This window comes from Pleurodeles waltl, chromosome 10 (assembly GCF_031143425.1).
Source record: "Pleurodeles waltl isolate 20211129_DDA chromosome 10, aPleWal1.hap1.20221129, whole genome shotgun sequence".
NCBI lineage: Eukaryota > Metazoa > Chordata > Amphibia > Caudata > Salamandridae > Pleurodeles > Pleurodeles waltl.
The window spans coordinates 765,286,310-765,305,214 of NC_090449.1; the positions used below are offsets into that span (position 1 = coordinate 765,286,310).

At 44.6% G+C, this 18,905-nt stretch overlaps 1 protein-coding gene across 1 annotated transcript in view; it reads right to left on the reverse strand.

The window, feature by feature from the left end:
* The window catches only part of MYO3A (myosin IIIA), a 1,274,985-nt gene that overhangs the window by 488,670 nt on the left and 767,410 nt on the right, over positions 1-18,905 (reverse strand). Inside the window, exon 26 of the mRNA XM_069211361.1 lies at positions 16,395-16,557. Coding sequence (XP_069067462.1) covers positions 16,395-16,557 — 163 coding nt within the window. The remainder of the gene's footprint in view (positions 1-16,394; positions 16,558-18,905) is intronic.

Below are 18,905 nucleotides of genomic sequence, written 5' to 3' on the forward strand. Positions count from 1 at the left end.
TTGGACTCTGTTTTTGCTGGCTCTTAGACTCTGCGCACTTTACCACTGCTAACCAGTGCTAAAGTGCATATGCTCTCTCCCTTTAAACATGGTAACTTTGGATCATACCCAATTGGACTATTTAATATACTTATAAGTCCCTAGTAATGTGCACCGTATGTGCCTAGGGCCTGTAGATTAAATGCTACTAGTGGGCCTGCAACACTGGTTGTGCCACCCACTCAAGTAGCCCCTTTACCTTGTCCCAGGCCAGCCATTGCAAGGCCCGTGTGTGCAGTTTCACTGCCACTTCGACTTGGCATTTAAAAGTACTTGCCAAGCCTCAAGCTCCCCTTTTTCTACACATAAGTCACCTCTAATGTGTGCCCTAGGTAACCCCTAGAGTAGGGTGCTGTGTGGGTAAAAGGCAGGACATGTACCTGTGTAGTTACATGTCCAGGTAATGTAAAACTCCTAAATTCGTTTTTACACTACTGTGAGACCTGCTCCCTTCATAGGCTAACATTGTGGCTGCCCTCACACATTGTTGAAGTGGCAGCTGCTGATCTGAAGGGAGTAGGAAGGTCATATTTAGTATGGCCAGAATGGTAATACAAAATCCTGCTGACTGGTGAAGCTGGATTTAATATTACTATTTTAGAAATGCCACTTTTAGAAAGTGAGCATTTCTCTGCACTTAAATCTTTCTGTGCCTTACAATCCACGTCTGGCTAGGTTTAGTTGACAGCTCCTTGTGCATTCACTCAGACACACCCCAACCCTGGGCACTCAGCCTCACTTGCATACATCTGCATTTTGAATGGGTCTTCCTGGGCTGGGAGGGTGGAGGGCCTGCTCTGACACAAAGGACTGCCACACCCCCTACTGGGACCCTGGCAGACAGGATTTAACTGAAAGGGGACCTGGTGCACTTCTAAACCACTCTTTGAAGTCTCCCCCACTTCAAAGGCACATTTGGGTATAAAACAGGGCCTCTGCCCTACCACCTCAGACACTTGCTGGAGAAGAAACCTGAACCAGAACCTGCATCCTGCCAAGAAGAACTGCCTGGCTGCTCAAAGGACTCACCTGTCTGCTTTCTACAAAGGATTGCTGCCTTGCTGTTGGCCTGCTGCCTTGATGAACTCTTGTCTGGCTGCCAAAGTGCTCTCCAAGGGCTTGGATAGAGCTTGCCTTCTGTTCCCTGAAGTCTCAGGACCAAAAAGACTTCTCTTTTTCATTTGGTCTCCTCGTGCGCCGAAAAATTAAACGCACAGCTTGCTCTGCGGTGAGAAAATCGCCGCACGCCCGCGCTGCCCGACACGACGCCTAAGGGGCAACGGAACTTCGACGCACGGCCTCGCATGGACAACGCCGCCCGGCTTCCAGAGAGGAAATCGATGCAACGCCTGCCGTGAGAAAGAAAATTCCACACACAGCCTCCCGGAACGACGTGCAGCCAGATAACAAGCCGAGGAATCCACGCACAGACCCTGGGACATCTGGTAATCCCGCGAACCATAGAAGGAGCCGGCCTGCGTGCCAGAAAACGACGCACGTCTTCCCCGAGTGAAAAATAACGACGCAAGTCCGTGTGTGAAGGGGCGAAACCGACGCACACACCATTTTTCTTCCCGCAGAACGACGCACGTCTCCCCGCGTGAAAAAGAACAACGCAAGTCCGTGTGTGAAGGGGCGAAACCAACACACACACCATTTTTCCATGCTGTTTGGTGTATTTTTGTGGTGCTATATGATGTTATTGTATGATTTATTGCACAAATACTTTACACATTGCCTTCTAAGTTAAGCCTGACTGCTCGTGCCAAGCTACCAGAGGGTGGGCACAGGATAATTTGGATTGTGTGTGACTTACCCTGACTAGAGTGAGGGTTCTAGCTTGGACAGAGGGCAACCTGACGGCCAACCAAAAAACCCATTTCTAACACTTCTGTTCTGCATATTGTCACAAAATTCTCTAATATTTCATCCCATTCGTCAGCCAAGGGGTAATTTCTCATTCCTTTACTTTCCTCTCTTTTAAGAGCTGTACTTTCTGCTTTTCCCCAGTCTAGCATCTCTGCACACCACTGTGTCACCTGGGGGGGCGCTGCGGCTTTCCAGCGCTTGGTTAGTAAGCGTTTTGCTAGTATGAGTGCTAGGTTTGTTAGCTGTGTGAGTGCCTTTCCTTTCTTTAGACGTGGGAGCAAACCCAACAAGCAGGCCTCCACCGTCTGGTACATAGGTGCGCCCGCTACTTTCTCTAAAACTGTGTTTACACTATTCCAATATTGAGCGATGGCTGGGAAACTCCAGAGCATATGTAGTAAGTCTGCCTCTTCAGTACCACATCTGGAGCAGCCTGGTGATGCTTTGGGATATAGCAAGTGTCTCTTGTGTGGTGTGAGATATGCCCTGTGTAATATAGCACACTGTATAAATTGAAATCTAGTATTACGTGTATTTGACTAGGGTTTTTCAGTATTGCCTCCCAGTCATCCTCTGAAAATTCTTTGCCAATATCTGTCTCCCACTTAGTCCTCAGCTGTGCTAGAGGCATTGATAAATGAGTCCTCAACCCACGGTACATCCATTTTATTAAATGTCTACCATGTCCTACTGTGTAAACAGCGTTTACCAGTTCATGTGTAGGGGGTTCTTTACTGTCTCAGGCCCGGGGTTCTTTACTGTCTCAGGCCCGGTGTTTTTTAATATAATGCAGTATGGTAGCATGTAGAAGAAAGAGCGATGAAGTCAGGTTGTGTTCATGCGTGAAGTCCGTGTGTACTAATAAATGCTGATCTTTGAAGAGTGACCCAACCGTGTCAACGCCCTCCTGTGACCACTTCTGTAGTTGTCGCTGGGTCAGTATACCTGTGTTTACTGGTAGTCCCAAAAGTGGAATATTGGGGGAGTACAGGATTGATTTAGTTGTATATTTGAGTGCTGTTTTCCAGTATTGCAAAGCTACTCGTAATAATAGTGGTAGTTGTCTCGGGGCTTGGAAGCTAAGACATAACAGGGAATGTATGCTACCTTTATTTAACATTTCTTGGGTGTACTCGATTTCTTGTAAATTATGCTAGCCATTGCAGTTGGCCTGCCATACAATAAGCCTTAAAGTCAGGTGCGCCCAGGCCCCCTCATTTGTTGCCATCTGCAGTTTGGCTAGGCCAATACGGCGTCTACTCCTCACCCAAATCAGGTCGAGTAGCATCGAGTTGAGGGTCTTGAAGTGTATTTCTGAGATTTTCACTGGTAAATTCATAAAACAATATAGAAAGCGGGGTAGCATTACCATCTTGGCCAGAGCGGGCTTACCTGCGACTGATATTGGTAGTGATGTCCAAAATTGTATCTGTGATCTAAGTGAAGCCATCGCTTTTAGTAAGTTACCTTCCATTAGATCTATTGGGGTGCGATAAATTTGTCTGCTGAGGTATCGGAATGTGTCTGCAGCTAGTTGTAGGTGTTTGTCACCAAATGTTACTGTATTTCTCGGATCTGGACCAGTGAGGGAGAACACCACTGATTTGTCAAAGTTTATAGCTAGTCCTGATAGTGGTGTGAATTTTTGGAATATTTGTGCTATAGTGCCCAGGTTCTGCCTCATATCTTTCACATATAAAAATAATTTCTTTCGCATATAGTGATACCGTGTGATTGGTCCCAGGTGTGCCCATTCCCCAGTCTATACCTTCTTGCCGTAGCCTGCAGGCTAGTGGTTCTATCGCCATAATGAACAGTAAGGGGGAGAGTGGGCATCCTTGCCTGGTGCCCCTTTGTACATGGTAGGTATCTGAGATGTTCTGCCCAGTGCGTTCCCTTGCTGTTGGGGAGGTGTATAGTAACCAAACCCAGCGTATGTAGTCGTGGGGGACGTCAAACCTCTCTAATACTTTAAACATGTATTCCCAGCTCAGGGAGTCAAATGCCTGTCGGAGATCTAGTGGCAGGCATCCTGCGTGTGGATAACGTCTCTTAGCAGCATCCATTACATGGTACAGTCGACGAATGTTTAGGGAAGTGTTATGGGACGGAACAAATCGCATTGGTCCGTGTGTATTAGGCCATCTATATAATTAAGCAGTCGCTGCGCTAGTATTTTTGCTAATATTTAATATTCTGTTTTCAACAGAGATAAGGGTCTCTAAGATGACATATCAGCTGTGGCTTTTCCTGGTTTTAATAGTGAGGTGACTATTGCCTGTTCGTTTTGTCTGGGAGAACTCCATGCTTTAGAGAGGCATAATATAATTTTTCTAACTGTGGGGCAAGTTGTGAGCAGTAGAGGGAGTAAAATTCAGATGGTAACCCGTCTGAACCCGGTGCTTTGTTTCACGCCATACTTTTAATTGTTTCCTTTATTTCGACTTGTGTTAACTGCGTGCTTAATTGCAGCTTGGCCTCTTCTGTCAGTGTTGGTAGTCTAATGTCAGCTAGGAAGACATCGATCTCGGTTCGATTTATAGTTGTAGGGGCTGAGTATAAAGTCATGTAATAATCATGGAAAGCTTTATTTATCCCCAATTGTGTATTTATTGTATCATGTTGTGGCATAATAATCTGCAGGATAGGAGTGTGGGGGGGGGGGTTCAGCTTTAATCAAGCATGCCAGTAGAGTTCCTGATTTGTCTCCTTTGCTGTGGATGCATTTGCGGTATTTTACATAGTCTATTTTTCGTAATCTTTCCACAAGCTCTGTGTGTTTGGCTCTTGCTTCTTGCAGCTGCTGAGCCGATGCGGGTCGTAGTATCACCTCTTTTTCTAGTGTGTGAAGCTTGTTTTCTATTAGCTTTAATTCCCTGGTTAGTACTTTACTTACTCCAGTTGTTGCTCCCATCATCACGCCCCTTACCATCACCTTAAATGCTTCCCATTCGAGTTATGGAAAGGATGCTGAGCCGGTGAAGAAGTTTGTGATCGCTTGGGATATTTCTGTTCCTAAAATATCATCTTCTAATATTGATGGCTGTAAACGCCATGTGGGGATCGGCGTAGATCGCCGCCCCCACATTAGCGCTGTCTCTAAGGGGTTATGGTCTGACAATGTTTTTCCTAAATATGTGGCTTGTGAGATCTGAGTCTGCACTGATGTAGTGTATTCTACACAATCTAATCTCATGTGTACATTGTGTGGATGCGAATAAAAGGAATATTCTCTTATACCTATGTTTCTAACTCGCCAAATATCTGTCAGCGTCCAGCCTTGTAGCCAATTACGCAATGCTTCAGCCTGTCGTTGTGCATTAGTACCTGACAATGGGGGCGTGGTGCGGTCCGTTGTGATATCCAGTACCACGTTAAAGTCTCCGCCTATTATCCATGGGATATGAGCCCATTGTAATAGTACCCTCGACAAGCGCTCCAGGAAGGTATCCTGAGCAGTATTCGGGGCGTATATGCTTCCTAGTATTATGTGTTTCCCGTCTAGATTGCCTTTGACCAGTGTGTAGCGGCCTTCATCATTAATTTTGGTCTCTAGTATTTCAAATGGTACCCCAGCACGTATCCATACCGCCGTTCCCCTTGCGAACGCGGAGTATGTTGTGTGTAGGAGTTGGCCCCGCCATTTCTTGCGGAGTTTCGTCACTTCGTGGGTAGTGAGGTGAGTTTCTTGTAAATAGGCTATATGTGTATTCCGACGATTTAGTTGGGCTAAAATTCTATGTCACTTTTGAACGGACCCCATTCCCCGTACATTCCAGGTGACAATATTGTATTCATGTAATGCAGTCATATTGAGATATTAATGTAGTGGTCCCTTTAGCAGTCTGTGTTACTGTCTGTCCCTCTTGGTATAATATAAATGATATGTGTGCTGATGTCAATGTTCTAAATCTACTTGCAACTTTACTTTTTAAACTGAATACTGGGTGAAGCTCAAACTGCCTTTGCCAAACTGTTGTGCTATATAGAACCATTATTGTTGCAACCAACGGAGAAGCATCTAAAAAGAAAGGGGCCTTCGCACTGGGGTTCTATTTGGTGTACTGTTAGTAGTTCTCGCCTGTGGCCAACTGGTTACTCGGTAGATGACAAATAGTCTCCGCAAGTGGTGGGTGCCCAGTGGCGGTGATGGAATATTGTGTCTTTCTGCAGAGGTCGCGGGCTGACTGTGGGGTAACAGCAGGGAACAACGCTGAGCTGCCCTCTGAATCAGATGCTGCGGCACTGTCTATGGATGAAGGAGGTCTGTGCGGGGAGGAGTCTGTCCCTTGTAAGGAATACGCTGATTGCAGTGCCTCATTTCGGCCCCCCAGGACCTGCGACAGAGTTCGGCCAGTCTTTTTTAGAGTTGATTGCATCCTACCACGTCCACTCCTACATGATTGATGGGGCTGCCTCAGGGGCAGGGCAACACTACACTCCTCATTCCCTAGGTGAGGAAAGGTCACATCCAGCCAGTCGCACGCGAAGTCTGGTGTTTCAAAAAAATGTGTTTTCTCATTAAATGTGACATGCAACCGGGCCGGGAATAATAGTGCATATTTCAGTCCTTCATTTCGTAGCCTCCTTTTCACTGCTTGGAAAGAGGCTCTGCACTTCTGGACCATTAGTGTGTAGTTGGGATATAGAGAGATTCAAGTGTTGTCTACCGTGATAGGGTCCAGATCCCTTGCCGCTTGTAGTATGATGTCTCGGTCCCTGTAGTTTAGGATCCGGGCTATCAAGGGGCGTGCTGGCGTGCCCGGAGGGGGTCTCTTTCGTGGCAAGTGGTGCACCCTCTCCACTGCAAAGTGGGTTGACCGTTTGTCCGACGTTATTTTCTTTAGCCAGTCTTCTATGTATTTCGTAGGATTCCTGCCCTCTGGTCCCTCCGGGAGACCTATTATGCGTATATTATTGCACCAGGATCACCCCTCTGTGTCTTCGACTCGTTCTTGTAGAGTTTTCACCTGTTGTTGGAAGTATTTTTGTTTTCTTTGTGGGTCGGAAGGATCTCAGCGACATTGGATTCTGCTTATTCAGTCTGTCCGATAATTATTTCTGGTCATCCCTCAGGATATTTAACTCAATCGTTATTGACCCTAGTTTTTTCTCTATTGCTTGCATCTCTGATTTCCTGGAGAATAATGTCCAGTTTGTCTGTTTGATCCCCGGGTGGCGTTGCTTGCATTGGGTCTTCAGGGGATGGTCTTTCCATGTCTTCTGATTGCTTGCCTTTGGTGCAGCCCATTGTTACTTGTTTCTATGCTAGTATTTGCACAGAGGAATGCTTGTTATATGGGGTAATTGCTAGTTGTATTCTGGGGGTCTGCGGGCTTTCCTTCTGCGTGTGTCTTCAGCTGACAGGCTTAGCAGGTGTGGTCTCGTTTCCGATCCAAAACATTGTGTTGGGCTCCGTTCGCGCCGGGGCGTGAGGAGTTTTAGTTTTAGCGGTGTTTCCCTCCCGGGCCGTCGAGTCCCCTCTGTTTGTCAGTAAGGCCCTTCAGATAGGGGGCCAATTAAATTCTAAACGGGGACCCGACCGTCAAGCGGGGTTGGGGCTCCAGTAGTCTCACGGCGCAGCACCCTCCGTCAGAAGGGTGCCGCCGATCCCCCGCTTCTGTTTCCCCCGCTTCTGTTTCCAGGATGGGCCGTTGGTGTACTTAGTCCCTGGGCCGCCTCCTCGCTCTTCACCACCAGTTTGCGCTCCCGTCGGGCCCCACGGGTAAGATTCAAGGTGTGGAGGGGGGGCTCCTAATTTTCTCCAGGTATGCCGCGTCAACCCCAGCCTCCGGCACCAGCCCGGGCTCGATCTTCTCCCCTCACTCACCACAGTGTGGCTTCCTCCGGTCGGTGTCCCATCTACACGGCCGCCGCCGCGCAGGCCCGGATCATGGCGAGGTCTGGTATTTCATTCTCGCGCCCAGCCGAGCGCACAATCCCTCTCAGGGGGTGGTCCGCAGGTTCCCACGCGTTCTAGATAGTTTACCACCACGTAGCAACCCAGTTCCGCGGCAGAATTTACATTTTAGGCGGGCCCGGGAAAGGAGCTCTGGGATTAGATGGCCACCATCTTAGGCGGTTAACCACGCCCTCCTATCTCTCATATACTTAATGCGGGCCTTAGGTCAACCGCTTTAAAAAAACGGCTTTTAGATTGTCCTCTTTCAGCTATTGGCTTGATAATTTGTCAATGATATCTTGGCTCAGCAGCTGGAGTATTCCTCCCATCCAATGATATCTGCTTTTAGGGTGCATGTTTCCAGCTCCAAGGGCATTCTTTTTTTGATGTGGACGAGCAACTGCAGGCTGATCTGTCACTCTTTCTAGCTTTTCTGCCCTCCACCTAAACTCTTGTATCTCTATTGGTCGCTTGCTCCCACCACTCCATTTTTTATGTGCCAATATTTGTACCTTCCCCACATCCCTCTTGCTCCTCCTCACAAACACAACCTCCTTTGCCTCTGTCACTCCTTGTTCATCCCTACAGAAACACCTTCTCCTTTTTAGGGTCGAGCCTGCGTATCGCTTGCAAGACGCTGTAGTAGTTAGAAAAGGGCTCGGAGCCCCGTCCATGTCACGTCAGTGTCTTCAATTAGTTTGTGGGCTTGCCTTTTAAAATCTGCTTGCTTTCATTAGTGGAAGGCATGCATACGTCATGCCTTTTCCGGTGGTTAGCCCTCCTCGAGCGCAGCGACCAAGTACTTAAAACATACAAGGCTCGCTGTTTTCCATCCGGTTTGTGGACTACTTTTTCTCTTTTTTCGCAGCGTGATCACGCTTTTTTTTTTTTCTCCATTTAATGAGGCAAGAAAAGTCCGGTTGGGAGTTTACAACTGCTAATAGCTCTGACTAGGAGAAATGAAAGACCTGTTGCATTGCAAATGCTTGTTTCCTTATGCTTCTCCCTTCTTTTATGTGGTACTCACTTCATTTTTACCACACAGCCTTCTCATTCTCTCTTGCTCTTCCCTCTTTTCCGTATGTGTCGCTCCTCGTTTGTCTTATAATGGCTTTTCATTAGTGAGCCCTAAACAAACAAAAAAAAACAGTCTGTAATGAAAGCTTCATTGCCTTCTTTACAGTTCTGTTTTTTTCTATGTGAAATGGAGGTCCAGCGGGTAAAAAGTCAGCTTTCAGAAAAATAAATGACTGACTATAATGAAGGCTTCCTTGCCATCTGTTTTTTACTTCTCATAATAACACCTACAGGACTGTGGTGAAGCCACAGGAGCTTTTGATGTAGACCATGATTTCTACCATGCAATCACCCAGTCCATTTGTTCTAAGCCTTACAACAAGGTATAAAATTGACTAAACAAAAATTGCTTGCAACTTCCAAGTAAGTAAGCAGTGTGTTGGCGTAGGAAATGCACCAATGCCATAACATTTAAATGTCACATATGGCTGTAGTGTACATTTAGACTATCCACATGCTTGACTCTAAATGACTGGCTTCGAGACTACCATTAGGCGTGTAATGATTTAGAATGAAATAATGCAGCAGCACTTCAAAAGAGACCACTGCATCATGTAGAAAAACCTACTTTTAAACACCAGGCAAATCAACCCTAAATATGCTTTGTAGTGCACAAGGCTGGGTACCTAATATTCAAATGTAGGACATGATTGATGTTAGGATAATTATGTCCATAGACTGAATATCTACCAATTGCTATTTCCACTACATTAGGTGCAGTGGTTTTTCCATGGAAAAATAAATATTAGTGATTAAAATACACCTTTTTGGAAATTTGGTAGGAACATTTTGCAAAGTCATATATTTACTTATAACATTCCTCAAAATTATAGTTCAATGATATATGCAGATTTTTGCTAAAGATAGTAAAACGATAACTGTAGAAAGGTCTAACATGTGTTGCCTGGGACCTTCTGCAGTACAGATTGCAGATATCTTGGTCTTCCATCCTGACACCTTTGAAAAAGTGAGAAATAACTCTCTGCTCAAAGAAGCAGAACACCTGGGAGGAATAATCAATAGACACTGAGGGCCTAATTAAGAGTTTGGCAGAAGGAAAGGCCCGCCGCCTTCATGGCAACCACCCCACTGGAGCTATTCAGCTTTTCCTGCTAGGTCAGGGTGTGGAAACCTCGGTTTCCACCCACTGGCCGAGCGGGAACCAGGCTACAGCATAGTCTCCGGCTTGAAATCAAGCTGGTGGCAATGCTGTAGCATGCACGGTGCACCAACACCCTTGCAATGTTCACTGTCTGCAAATCAGACAGTAAACATTGTGACGAGGCTTGGCGGGGGGTCTGCACCGTCTAAGTTTAGACCAAATGTCTAAATTTACCTTTGTGAATAGGGCCCATAGCTTCCATCAGGGAATTAAACTCCTCTTAAGTGTCATCTAGCTGGTCTTTTATTCACTGCTTTAGGGACATATAAGATAGGAGAAGGAGTAGGGGTGTAACATTTGTGTAAATTGCTTTTGTGTAATCATGTGCATTTTTGGCAAAATAATGCAAAATGACATGTAACTATGCAAAATGGAAATCTGTCAGTTCGGGCTATATTTTAGTGTGAAATAGATCCTCGCATCAGTTTTTGGTGCAAGGATGCATTTAAACAAAATACCATCAATAATGGTCAACCGGATTCTGTTGTTCACATGCAGCTGCAGCATATTTTTACTGCAGATGTTGCATTTTGCTACATATTTTTACCATCAATGCCACATAATTCCACAAGGTATCATAATTTTGGGAGTTTTGTTTAATTGGCATAATGCAAAATTCCAGAAATTATGTCAATTATGCCAGCTTTAATTTATTACCAGGCCTAGAGAAGAGCTCCACTCTGATAAGAAGAACCAGATAGATAGGTGGGAGTACATCACACTGGACACAGTGCTTAATTTGAGTCAGTGGTTGCTATTGGGGGCCATCAACACTATTTTTTGGGGGCTGGTACTTATTTTTCCCAGACATTTCCCAAGAGCATGAAAGGGGAACATAAACAAAAGTGAAAGAAGGGGGAAGGAAAAACATTCTCTGGAGGAGAAGGCAGAAACCTGCAACAGTGAGTGAAAGGGGCAAGAAGTGTAAAGTGGAGGATTAAAGAAGCCTGAGGTGGATGAAACAACACACAGTTTTAGTAATCTGTGCACTGATATTTAATAGTGCAAACACTGACTGGATCCCATGGGAACCTTGGCCGAAGAGACATTTAGGTACACGGTTTCTTTTGATGACAGCTGAGGCTTTAGGAGAGACCAGGGTTAACTTTCTCAACAGTAAGAAGAACTGAGATTAAGCTATTTTTCTCAGTTTGGAGGACCTGGACAAATTACCAAAACTTTGAGAAAGACACCTGGTTATTGAATGCTGGATTGTTCAAATCAGACCTTTTTCACCCAGTGTTTTAAGGCTACCACGGGTCAACTAACAAGAAGTATCTGACCCATTGATGACTTTGTTGGCCATATTATGAATTGCCTAAAATGTATTCTCTAGTGATGCCACTGTGAAACTGAAGCCTCAGGCCAGGGCCTATAATGAGAGAGAGAGAGAAAGAGAGAGAGAGAGAGAGAAATGGGGCCTTTAACAACCGATTTACCCTAAGGTATAAGGGCTATAAGGCTATTAGAACATTCCACCCATTAACAGTAGAATGCCCTAAATTAAAAAGGGCGAAACAGAAAGACAGAAGCAGAAGGCTTATACAAGTCAAATAAGCTGAAGGCTTCTCCGTAGTCTTCAATAGAGTTCCCAACATTCCAATGTTCCAATTATGCTGGAAATGTGTATAAAAACACTTTGTTTTGGTGGTGAGCCAGATACCTTTCCTTTGCCACTGTAGATGCAGTTGGTGTACCCTGAGATTTGTGACAGTTATGATTAAGAAGACTTTCCTGTTCTACTAAAGACTATGGGGGTCATTACAACATTGGCGTGCGGCCGCCAATGCGGCCGCACTCCCGCAGTTCCCGAGTTTCCGCCCGCCGGCCCAGCGGGGATGTGGGCCCCAACATGGGAGCCAGCTCCAAATGGAGCCGGCGGTGTTGTGGCCGTGCGACGGGTGCAGTTGCACCCGTTGCGCTTTTCACTGTCTGCTATACAGACAGTGAAAAGCTGCACGGGGCCATGTCAGGGGGCCCCTGCACTGCCCATGCCCAAAAGGCTGGCGGTAGGGGGACTCGTAATCCCCTGGGCAGCGCTGCAAGCAGCGCTGCCCTGGCGGATTATCACCGCCGGGGCAAATGTGGCAGGAAACCGCTGGCCCCGGCGGTGCGACCTCGGCGCTACCGCTGCGGTCGTAATCCCCTCTGAAGCACCGCCAGCCTGTTGGCGGTGCTTCAGCAAAAACAGCCCTGGCGGTCTTGGACCGCCAGGGTTGTAATGAGGGCCTATGTCTATTTATTGAATGACTTTCCTTTTCTACCAGAGACACTGTCCAATTTATTACAGAACTTTTTTGGGACTTTCCTTTAGTGAGGATGTCTGTTTCTTTTATAAATTTGAGGTGCATTTGGGACTTAGAATAATTCTGATTTCTGATTATGTACTCTGCCCATATGACTTTATGGCATTTAAACATTCTGTACTGCTTGATTTTTAAGATTTTATAATAAAACCCTTTAACCTTTCCCTGATCTAGAACTCAGTTATTGAGTGGTCTAGTTACCTAGGGCCTGTACGAGTTTGGTGTTCCAGTGACCGCCAGACCCACTGTAATGGTCAGACTGCCGCACTCCTTGTGGTACGACTGCCAGATTACAATCCTGGCAGCCCGGCCGCCAGATGATCGCAGACATCACCAGGATCATAGATAGGTTGGTGGCGGTCACAGTAATGGTCAGCCACGGCGGTGCTGAGTTTGGCACAGCCAAGCTGATCACAACTCCACTTTCCACCAACCTTCATAGCGGGGTCCCCACCATGAAAAGGCTGGTGGAAAGGCAGTGCTGGGGGGGGGGCCCTGTCAGCACCCTCAGAATGCAGATAGTGTGCATTCCAAGGGTGCTGTGTGCAATGGCATTAGACTCGGAGGCCAATGCTGCCTCAATGTTCACACCTGGATGACGGGCGGAAACTTAGTAATATGATGTTTCCACCTGTCAGCCTGGTGGAAACATCGTAATACGATGAGGGTGAGGTCGGCGGGTTGACAATGGCATCATCCCCACAGCTTTGGCGGTCCGACAGTCGGACTGCCAAAGTCGTAATCGGGTACTTAGTTTGGTTACTCTGCTAACTAATATTGGGCTTAATGTTGAGGAGGGTGTTCTTTATCTCAAGATCAAGGGTGAGAGAGGAACTGCTAGAGGTAATTCTGAGGTAATCAAAAATGTGGGGTTTCTGAATTATGGAGTTCAGAGTTCTCTTCCCACACTAATGAAGTTCTATATTAAATACATTAACTGGTGTGACCCACAAGACATACCCAAACTACACTCTGTCACAGCTGACCTGAAATTGTGCCTTTGTTCTGATGGATCGAGAACATTGACTTGAGCTGGTGCTATTCTGATTTTTGGCACTTTTTGCTTTAAAACAGAAAAAAAAACATATCACCGGTTCCCCTGATCTGTTTTTCACTCTTTTGTATCATTTTGTCTATTACATTTGGTCTTGATTTTCCTAAATTGGTTTGGGAATATTATTTTGTTATATTCTTAAATTTAGGCTGGACTGATCTGGTACTGCTTGAAGTTAACACTCAGGGGCATATTTAGGAGCCCCTAGCACACCCGTGCCACATTAAAATCACTTTTTTACGCTAATGTGGCCCAACTAGCCCAAAATCACTGCGTCATATTTACTAAGTAGTGCAATGCATACATTGCTCCACTTTGTAGCTCCTAGCGCCACATTATGCCTGCACCAGGCATAATGTAAGCAAGAGGGGCATTCTCCCATAAGGGGGGGGGGCAAAAAAAATGGCGCAAAGAAATCTAAGAGATTTTTTATGGCATTTGTATTGACATTTTTAAAGCCTGCTCAGAGAAGGTGTTAAAAAGAGGCTCCCATTGTTTTTAATGGACCTCTGGGTGTTTTGCAATATTAACGACAAAAAAATGTATACTAATCCTGCAAAGCATCAAACTAGCATTAAGATTTTGACGCTAGTTCCCTAACTACTGCCACAGTGCACTGTATGTTAAAAATGGTGCACACAAGGTGGCGTTAGGGGAACGCTAAGGGTATGCAAGAAAAGTGGCGATGCACTAGGTGCAGCGCCACTTTTCTTAAGTCTGCCCCTCAGTTCTCCATGGGGTTGCCTGCTGCTTGTCCCACAGGTACCCAAGTGTTTTCACAGAGAAATAGCATTGCGCCCTAAGCAGGTTGTATATTTTTAACTTGGTTGTGTCACTCCCACCTCCCAAATGAGTAACCCACTTTCTGAAAGTTCCCTAAACTCCATTGCAGTAGTGCCCAAATCGTGTTGTGGAGGGTTTGGCTGTTGTTGGGCAGGGCATAGAGCTGGGTCTTATTAGTGGGTCACTCGCCTAGAAAAGTGTCCAAAATGAAAACATAAAATATAAGAAGTGCCACCCAGAGATACATTGCATTAGTTAGTTGGAAATGAGCAAATTTATCTTGTAAACAAAGGAAGAGGAGGCACAACGGATCCCTTGCAGAAGGGTCCCTGCACTCGCATTTGCCGGACCAGAACATTGCGGTATGTGATAAAGGCAGGGCTGGCCATAGGGCTGTGCAAATGGAGCAATCTCCCTAGGCACTTAGTTGGGGAAGGGACAGCTGATCTCAAAGGGGGGCGTTGTGTTTAGCAGTAATTTATGATTTAAAAACACTTACTGCAGAGCTTCTTGTGCATCCAACTTCCTGGCACCAATAAAAATGTCAATATAACTCTTGTTCCTGCTAGAGAGAGACCGAGTTTTGTCTAGTGGCAGTTTTGACTCGCCATTAAGTAGCACTGAGGGTTAATATGCCTGCTGCAAAGACCGCATCCCATGCAGATCACAGATCTGAATTTTATGGGAATAGCGGAGTCAATCACTTCTTTTGTCACAGAGATCCTTTTGTTACTGCATTTCATAAGATATAACTTAACATAGAACAGTGATTGACCATCCGTCACCAAGGTGCTGTATGCAAACTGCATAAAACAGAATAGGATGTTGTTTTTTTCCCCCCAGCTTTCATTATCTATTCCTAAAATTGTTGAAAAGGGTTTGTTTGGGTAGATATACATTCGTATTAGTAGGCTGTTACCAGTGCTTCAAAACAAATTAAATGTTTATGAGAGAGGGCTATGGAGAGCTGAGGAACACTGCTAGGAATCTTGTCTTCCCCCTGAAAGAACCATCTAACCGAGCCAAATTTGGAAAGTATATTCATCAGCTACAAAGCTGTTGAACTACAGTAGAAAGATTGGCTAGAACTCAACAGTCCATAAAAAGTGAAGGGTAAAGCAGTTTTTTAACCCATAATTTCCGCATTTTGCAAAATGGTTAGTATTTCCTCACTCTTTGCGCCCTATTGAAGTTGTTTTTATCTTTTTGCATGTGGATGGGGTGGCTTATTTTTCATAACGCTTGATTAATGGTCATACCAGAGGTCACACACAGGCCATTCTCGTTGATAGTATTGTCTGCCTCTAGCGGTATAATTGTATTACTTAGAAAGCACGGCATGACGACAAAAGACATGCTTTGCTACCTGTTTGAGCGTTACTGTGTATATATCTTTCTGAAATTGTAATGCATGAGATTTTGCAGATTTTGTTTGCGCCTCCGCACTTGTCTTTTTTGGGTGGAATAACTCCATTATTAGAAAATAACCATATAATATGCGGATGAACTGCATTGCTATCTTTTCTGACGCTTCTTAATTTTTATTCCTATGATGTTAACATTCATCGTAGTTTTTAACTGCTCTTTTTTAGCGAAATCTTAAGGGACTATCGCTGCTCTGATCCTGTTTTTTTTAGCCAAACAGAAATTATGAACTATTGTAGTTTTACTTTTATTGGGGATGTTTTCCCTTTGTTTGAAAATATTTTGAATAATCATGCAATAAAAGGTTCTGTCTGATGAGGCGCAACTTTCGGTGGAAGTGAGAGAATCCGAGGAGGAGGTGGTTATGGGGAGCACCAGAAATGATGGTGGCACGGGACACTATCAGCTCTAAAGCCGGCCGTGGGTAAAGGTACAACTTTGTGAAAAAGGGGCAGAAACCACAAAGAAACCTGAGATTGTTCACATGGATTTGGCAAAAGAAGTGGAAGAGGTGGGTCAGAGAAACACTTCCAGGCCTTTGCATGAAAGAATTGGATAACTGCCCATCAGAAATTGTTACCATTTATGCATAGTTATCAAGCTATTCGTAGAAGGTGCTGGTTATAAAATGGTTACTTCATCAGTGTGTGCTACCTTCAGCACCAGTGAGCACCTCTTAACGAGGCATGTTTATGTTTCCACCTCAGTTTAATAACAAAAACTTTACGAAGTTATTGTTGAATGCTGTGTCGGATGTGATAGCAGTTTGGTTCCTACCTGATTGAATTTTAACGGCACTTTCTTCCCTTTTCTCTTGCAGTTTTCGATACCTTCTTGCACCCAGCCAGCCTCGGACACACGCCTGGATCAATACAATGCGGTCCACTGACTCCTTTATCATCAAGTTCAGCTGCTCCACGTGATAATACTTAAGAAACACCTTCAAAACGGTAAAAGGGCAGAACTTTGAGTGAAAATGTTGTGTCCAACGTTGCTGTTTAAGATGTGCAACAAAATGTTGTCAATAGAATACCTGGCCGTAACACTAAGTTAAACTAGGATAAAAAGAAAGGTGCACAGGCCAAGACTCATACTTGAAAGAAGAAAAACGCCCTCTAATGGCTATTAGCATCATACAATATGTTTGCATAGTTTGCAGGAGACTCATATATACTGTTGTAAAAATATGTGCTCAAATAAGAATTAGCACCACATGCGCAAAAAGTATTTCCCTGCTTTATCACATTCTCTGTTAGAAACAACTTCATTAAAAACGCTTTAACTGATGAATAATGTAATCTGAGTATGTACACTAATCTCCAAAATCTGAGTAGATACATACATGAAAGAAACGCTGCTGCACCTGTGCATACCGAGGTCTGCCAACCTAGTGTCATCTTAAAGATCTTGGGGATCTCGGGCTAAACGTATTTTTGGGGCCCTGTATGGAACAAAATTGAACTTTATTATCCATTTCCTTCTAAATGAAGCGTGCGTGATGCCTAACAATACAAAGTAAAAAAAAACAAAAAAAAAACAGTTGAAATAGGTCATGCTTGAGACCCCAAATACTTACAGAAGACATCGGGTCGTGAGACCTAGACAGAGGTAGATGTAGGCAGAGAGGGAGGGAGGTTTAGATGAAGACACAGAATAGACAGAGGTCAAATAGAGGGAACGATCACTTTCCTAGTGCGCACCGTTAGAAGGTGGGGGCCATCGGGAATTGCCCGCTTTGCCCATGCCTTAAAATGATTCTGTGCAAACCCATTTTTTTGCAAGGGGAAACATTGTTCATGATCCAGCAGCAGACATGCAATGCTATGGCTTGCATCAAATGGGGAAAAAACGACCATTCACACAAATTATGCATTCAAACTTGCAAAACCACAAGACCATAACACCATAAGACAAAACATCAATGAAAGCTAGCTCGGACTTGTACCACATCAGAACAGTTCTACGAAATGCTGTGTCATACCCAAGGAACAATGTGGATGTGTACAGCTGTAAACGTGCACCTTTATGGTACTCCTCACAAAATAAGAAAGATTAAAAGCCATGTCGAGTTGCAGTGACAACTTCAAAGCATGTCTCAGGACCTTATGTACAAAGCCCACACTTACTACCTAGGTCACACTAGAAAAATGCCCTTCACTGACCAAACACAATGTCTTCCCTGCACCAAAGAGATCAAGTCAATTAGACATAGGAGGTCCTATGTACACAACATTAGCCAAGGATGTGGGCATAAACTCAGGTGCACAGCTAATGGGAGAAAGGAATCATACAAGCCTAGTCTGGCATGCATCAGTCGAAACAAGACCAACAAAAGACTACACACCTCTGTTGTGGCAGCACCATACTCCAGAAATACCCATACAATACAGTGTAGTGCAAACAGACCTTATAGTTCCATAACCATACTGCATACACTCCCAGCAAACTGACCCAATGACACAGATTTATTAAGATTCAACTCAGTTCAAAATGTACTTTATTCAGTTAAAAATGACAAACCATAAAAGTCATTTACAACAACACCAGACACAACACAGGCGTCTTTTGAGAAAACAAAATATTAAAAATAATCAGACAATTAATTGCTAAGTTTAACAGCACAATTTAAAAAACAGTAAAAGGACCAACAAACTAAAAGATAAATTAGTGGTTGTAAGAACAATAGAGCAAGCCTGGCCTGATTACATTTCTTCTCACTATAAGTGGCTTCTAAAAGCAAAGTCAAGGGTCCTTATAGGTGGGACAGAATACGATAAAGTGCATGGTATCTTGAGTGGATGTTTCATCACAGGTACATGGAGGGTGGTCCACATCGCAAGACCATCCCTTGGGTGTGTTAAGTAAAAAGTAACCTGTATTTAACCTAAATCAGGTTAACAAATAACTATGGGTATTGGACAGGTCAAACAAAATACAAGGTTCCATACTTAAGGTAGACTGCACGAGGCATCATGACCTGACTGAGGCCTTAGTTAAAGCAATAAATTCGCTCTCCACACTCGGTTGTCTATGAGATCATCTGTGATCCACATAAGATCTGTTTTTTATACTTGCAGGGGAACTGAAGAGGGATGATTGCCCTAGTTTAAAAAAACAATCCTAGACATTAGTAATCCAGGATATGCAGAAGACATGATCGAAGCTGAAGCAATCCTTAAGTATTTTCCTATTTAGTTCCAGGTCCAGTTTGTGCCAGGTGGTTGTCCATAAAATAAGTAGTCTCAGAGTAATCCTGTCAGACAAAAGGCCCTGCCCCATCACTTCATG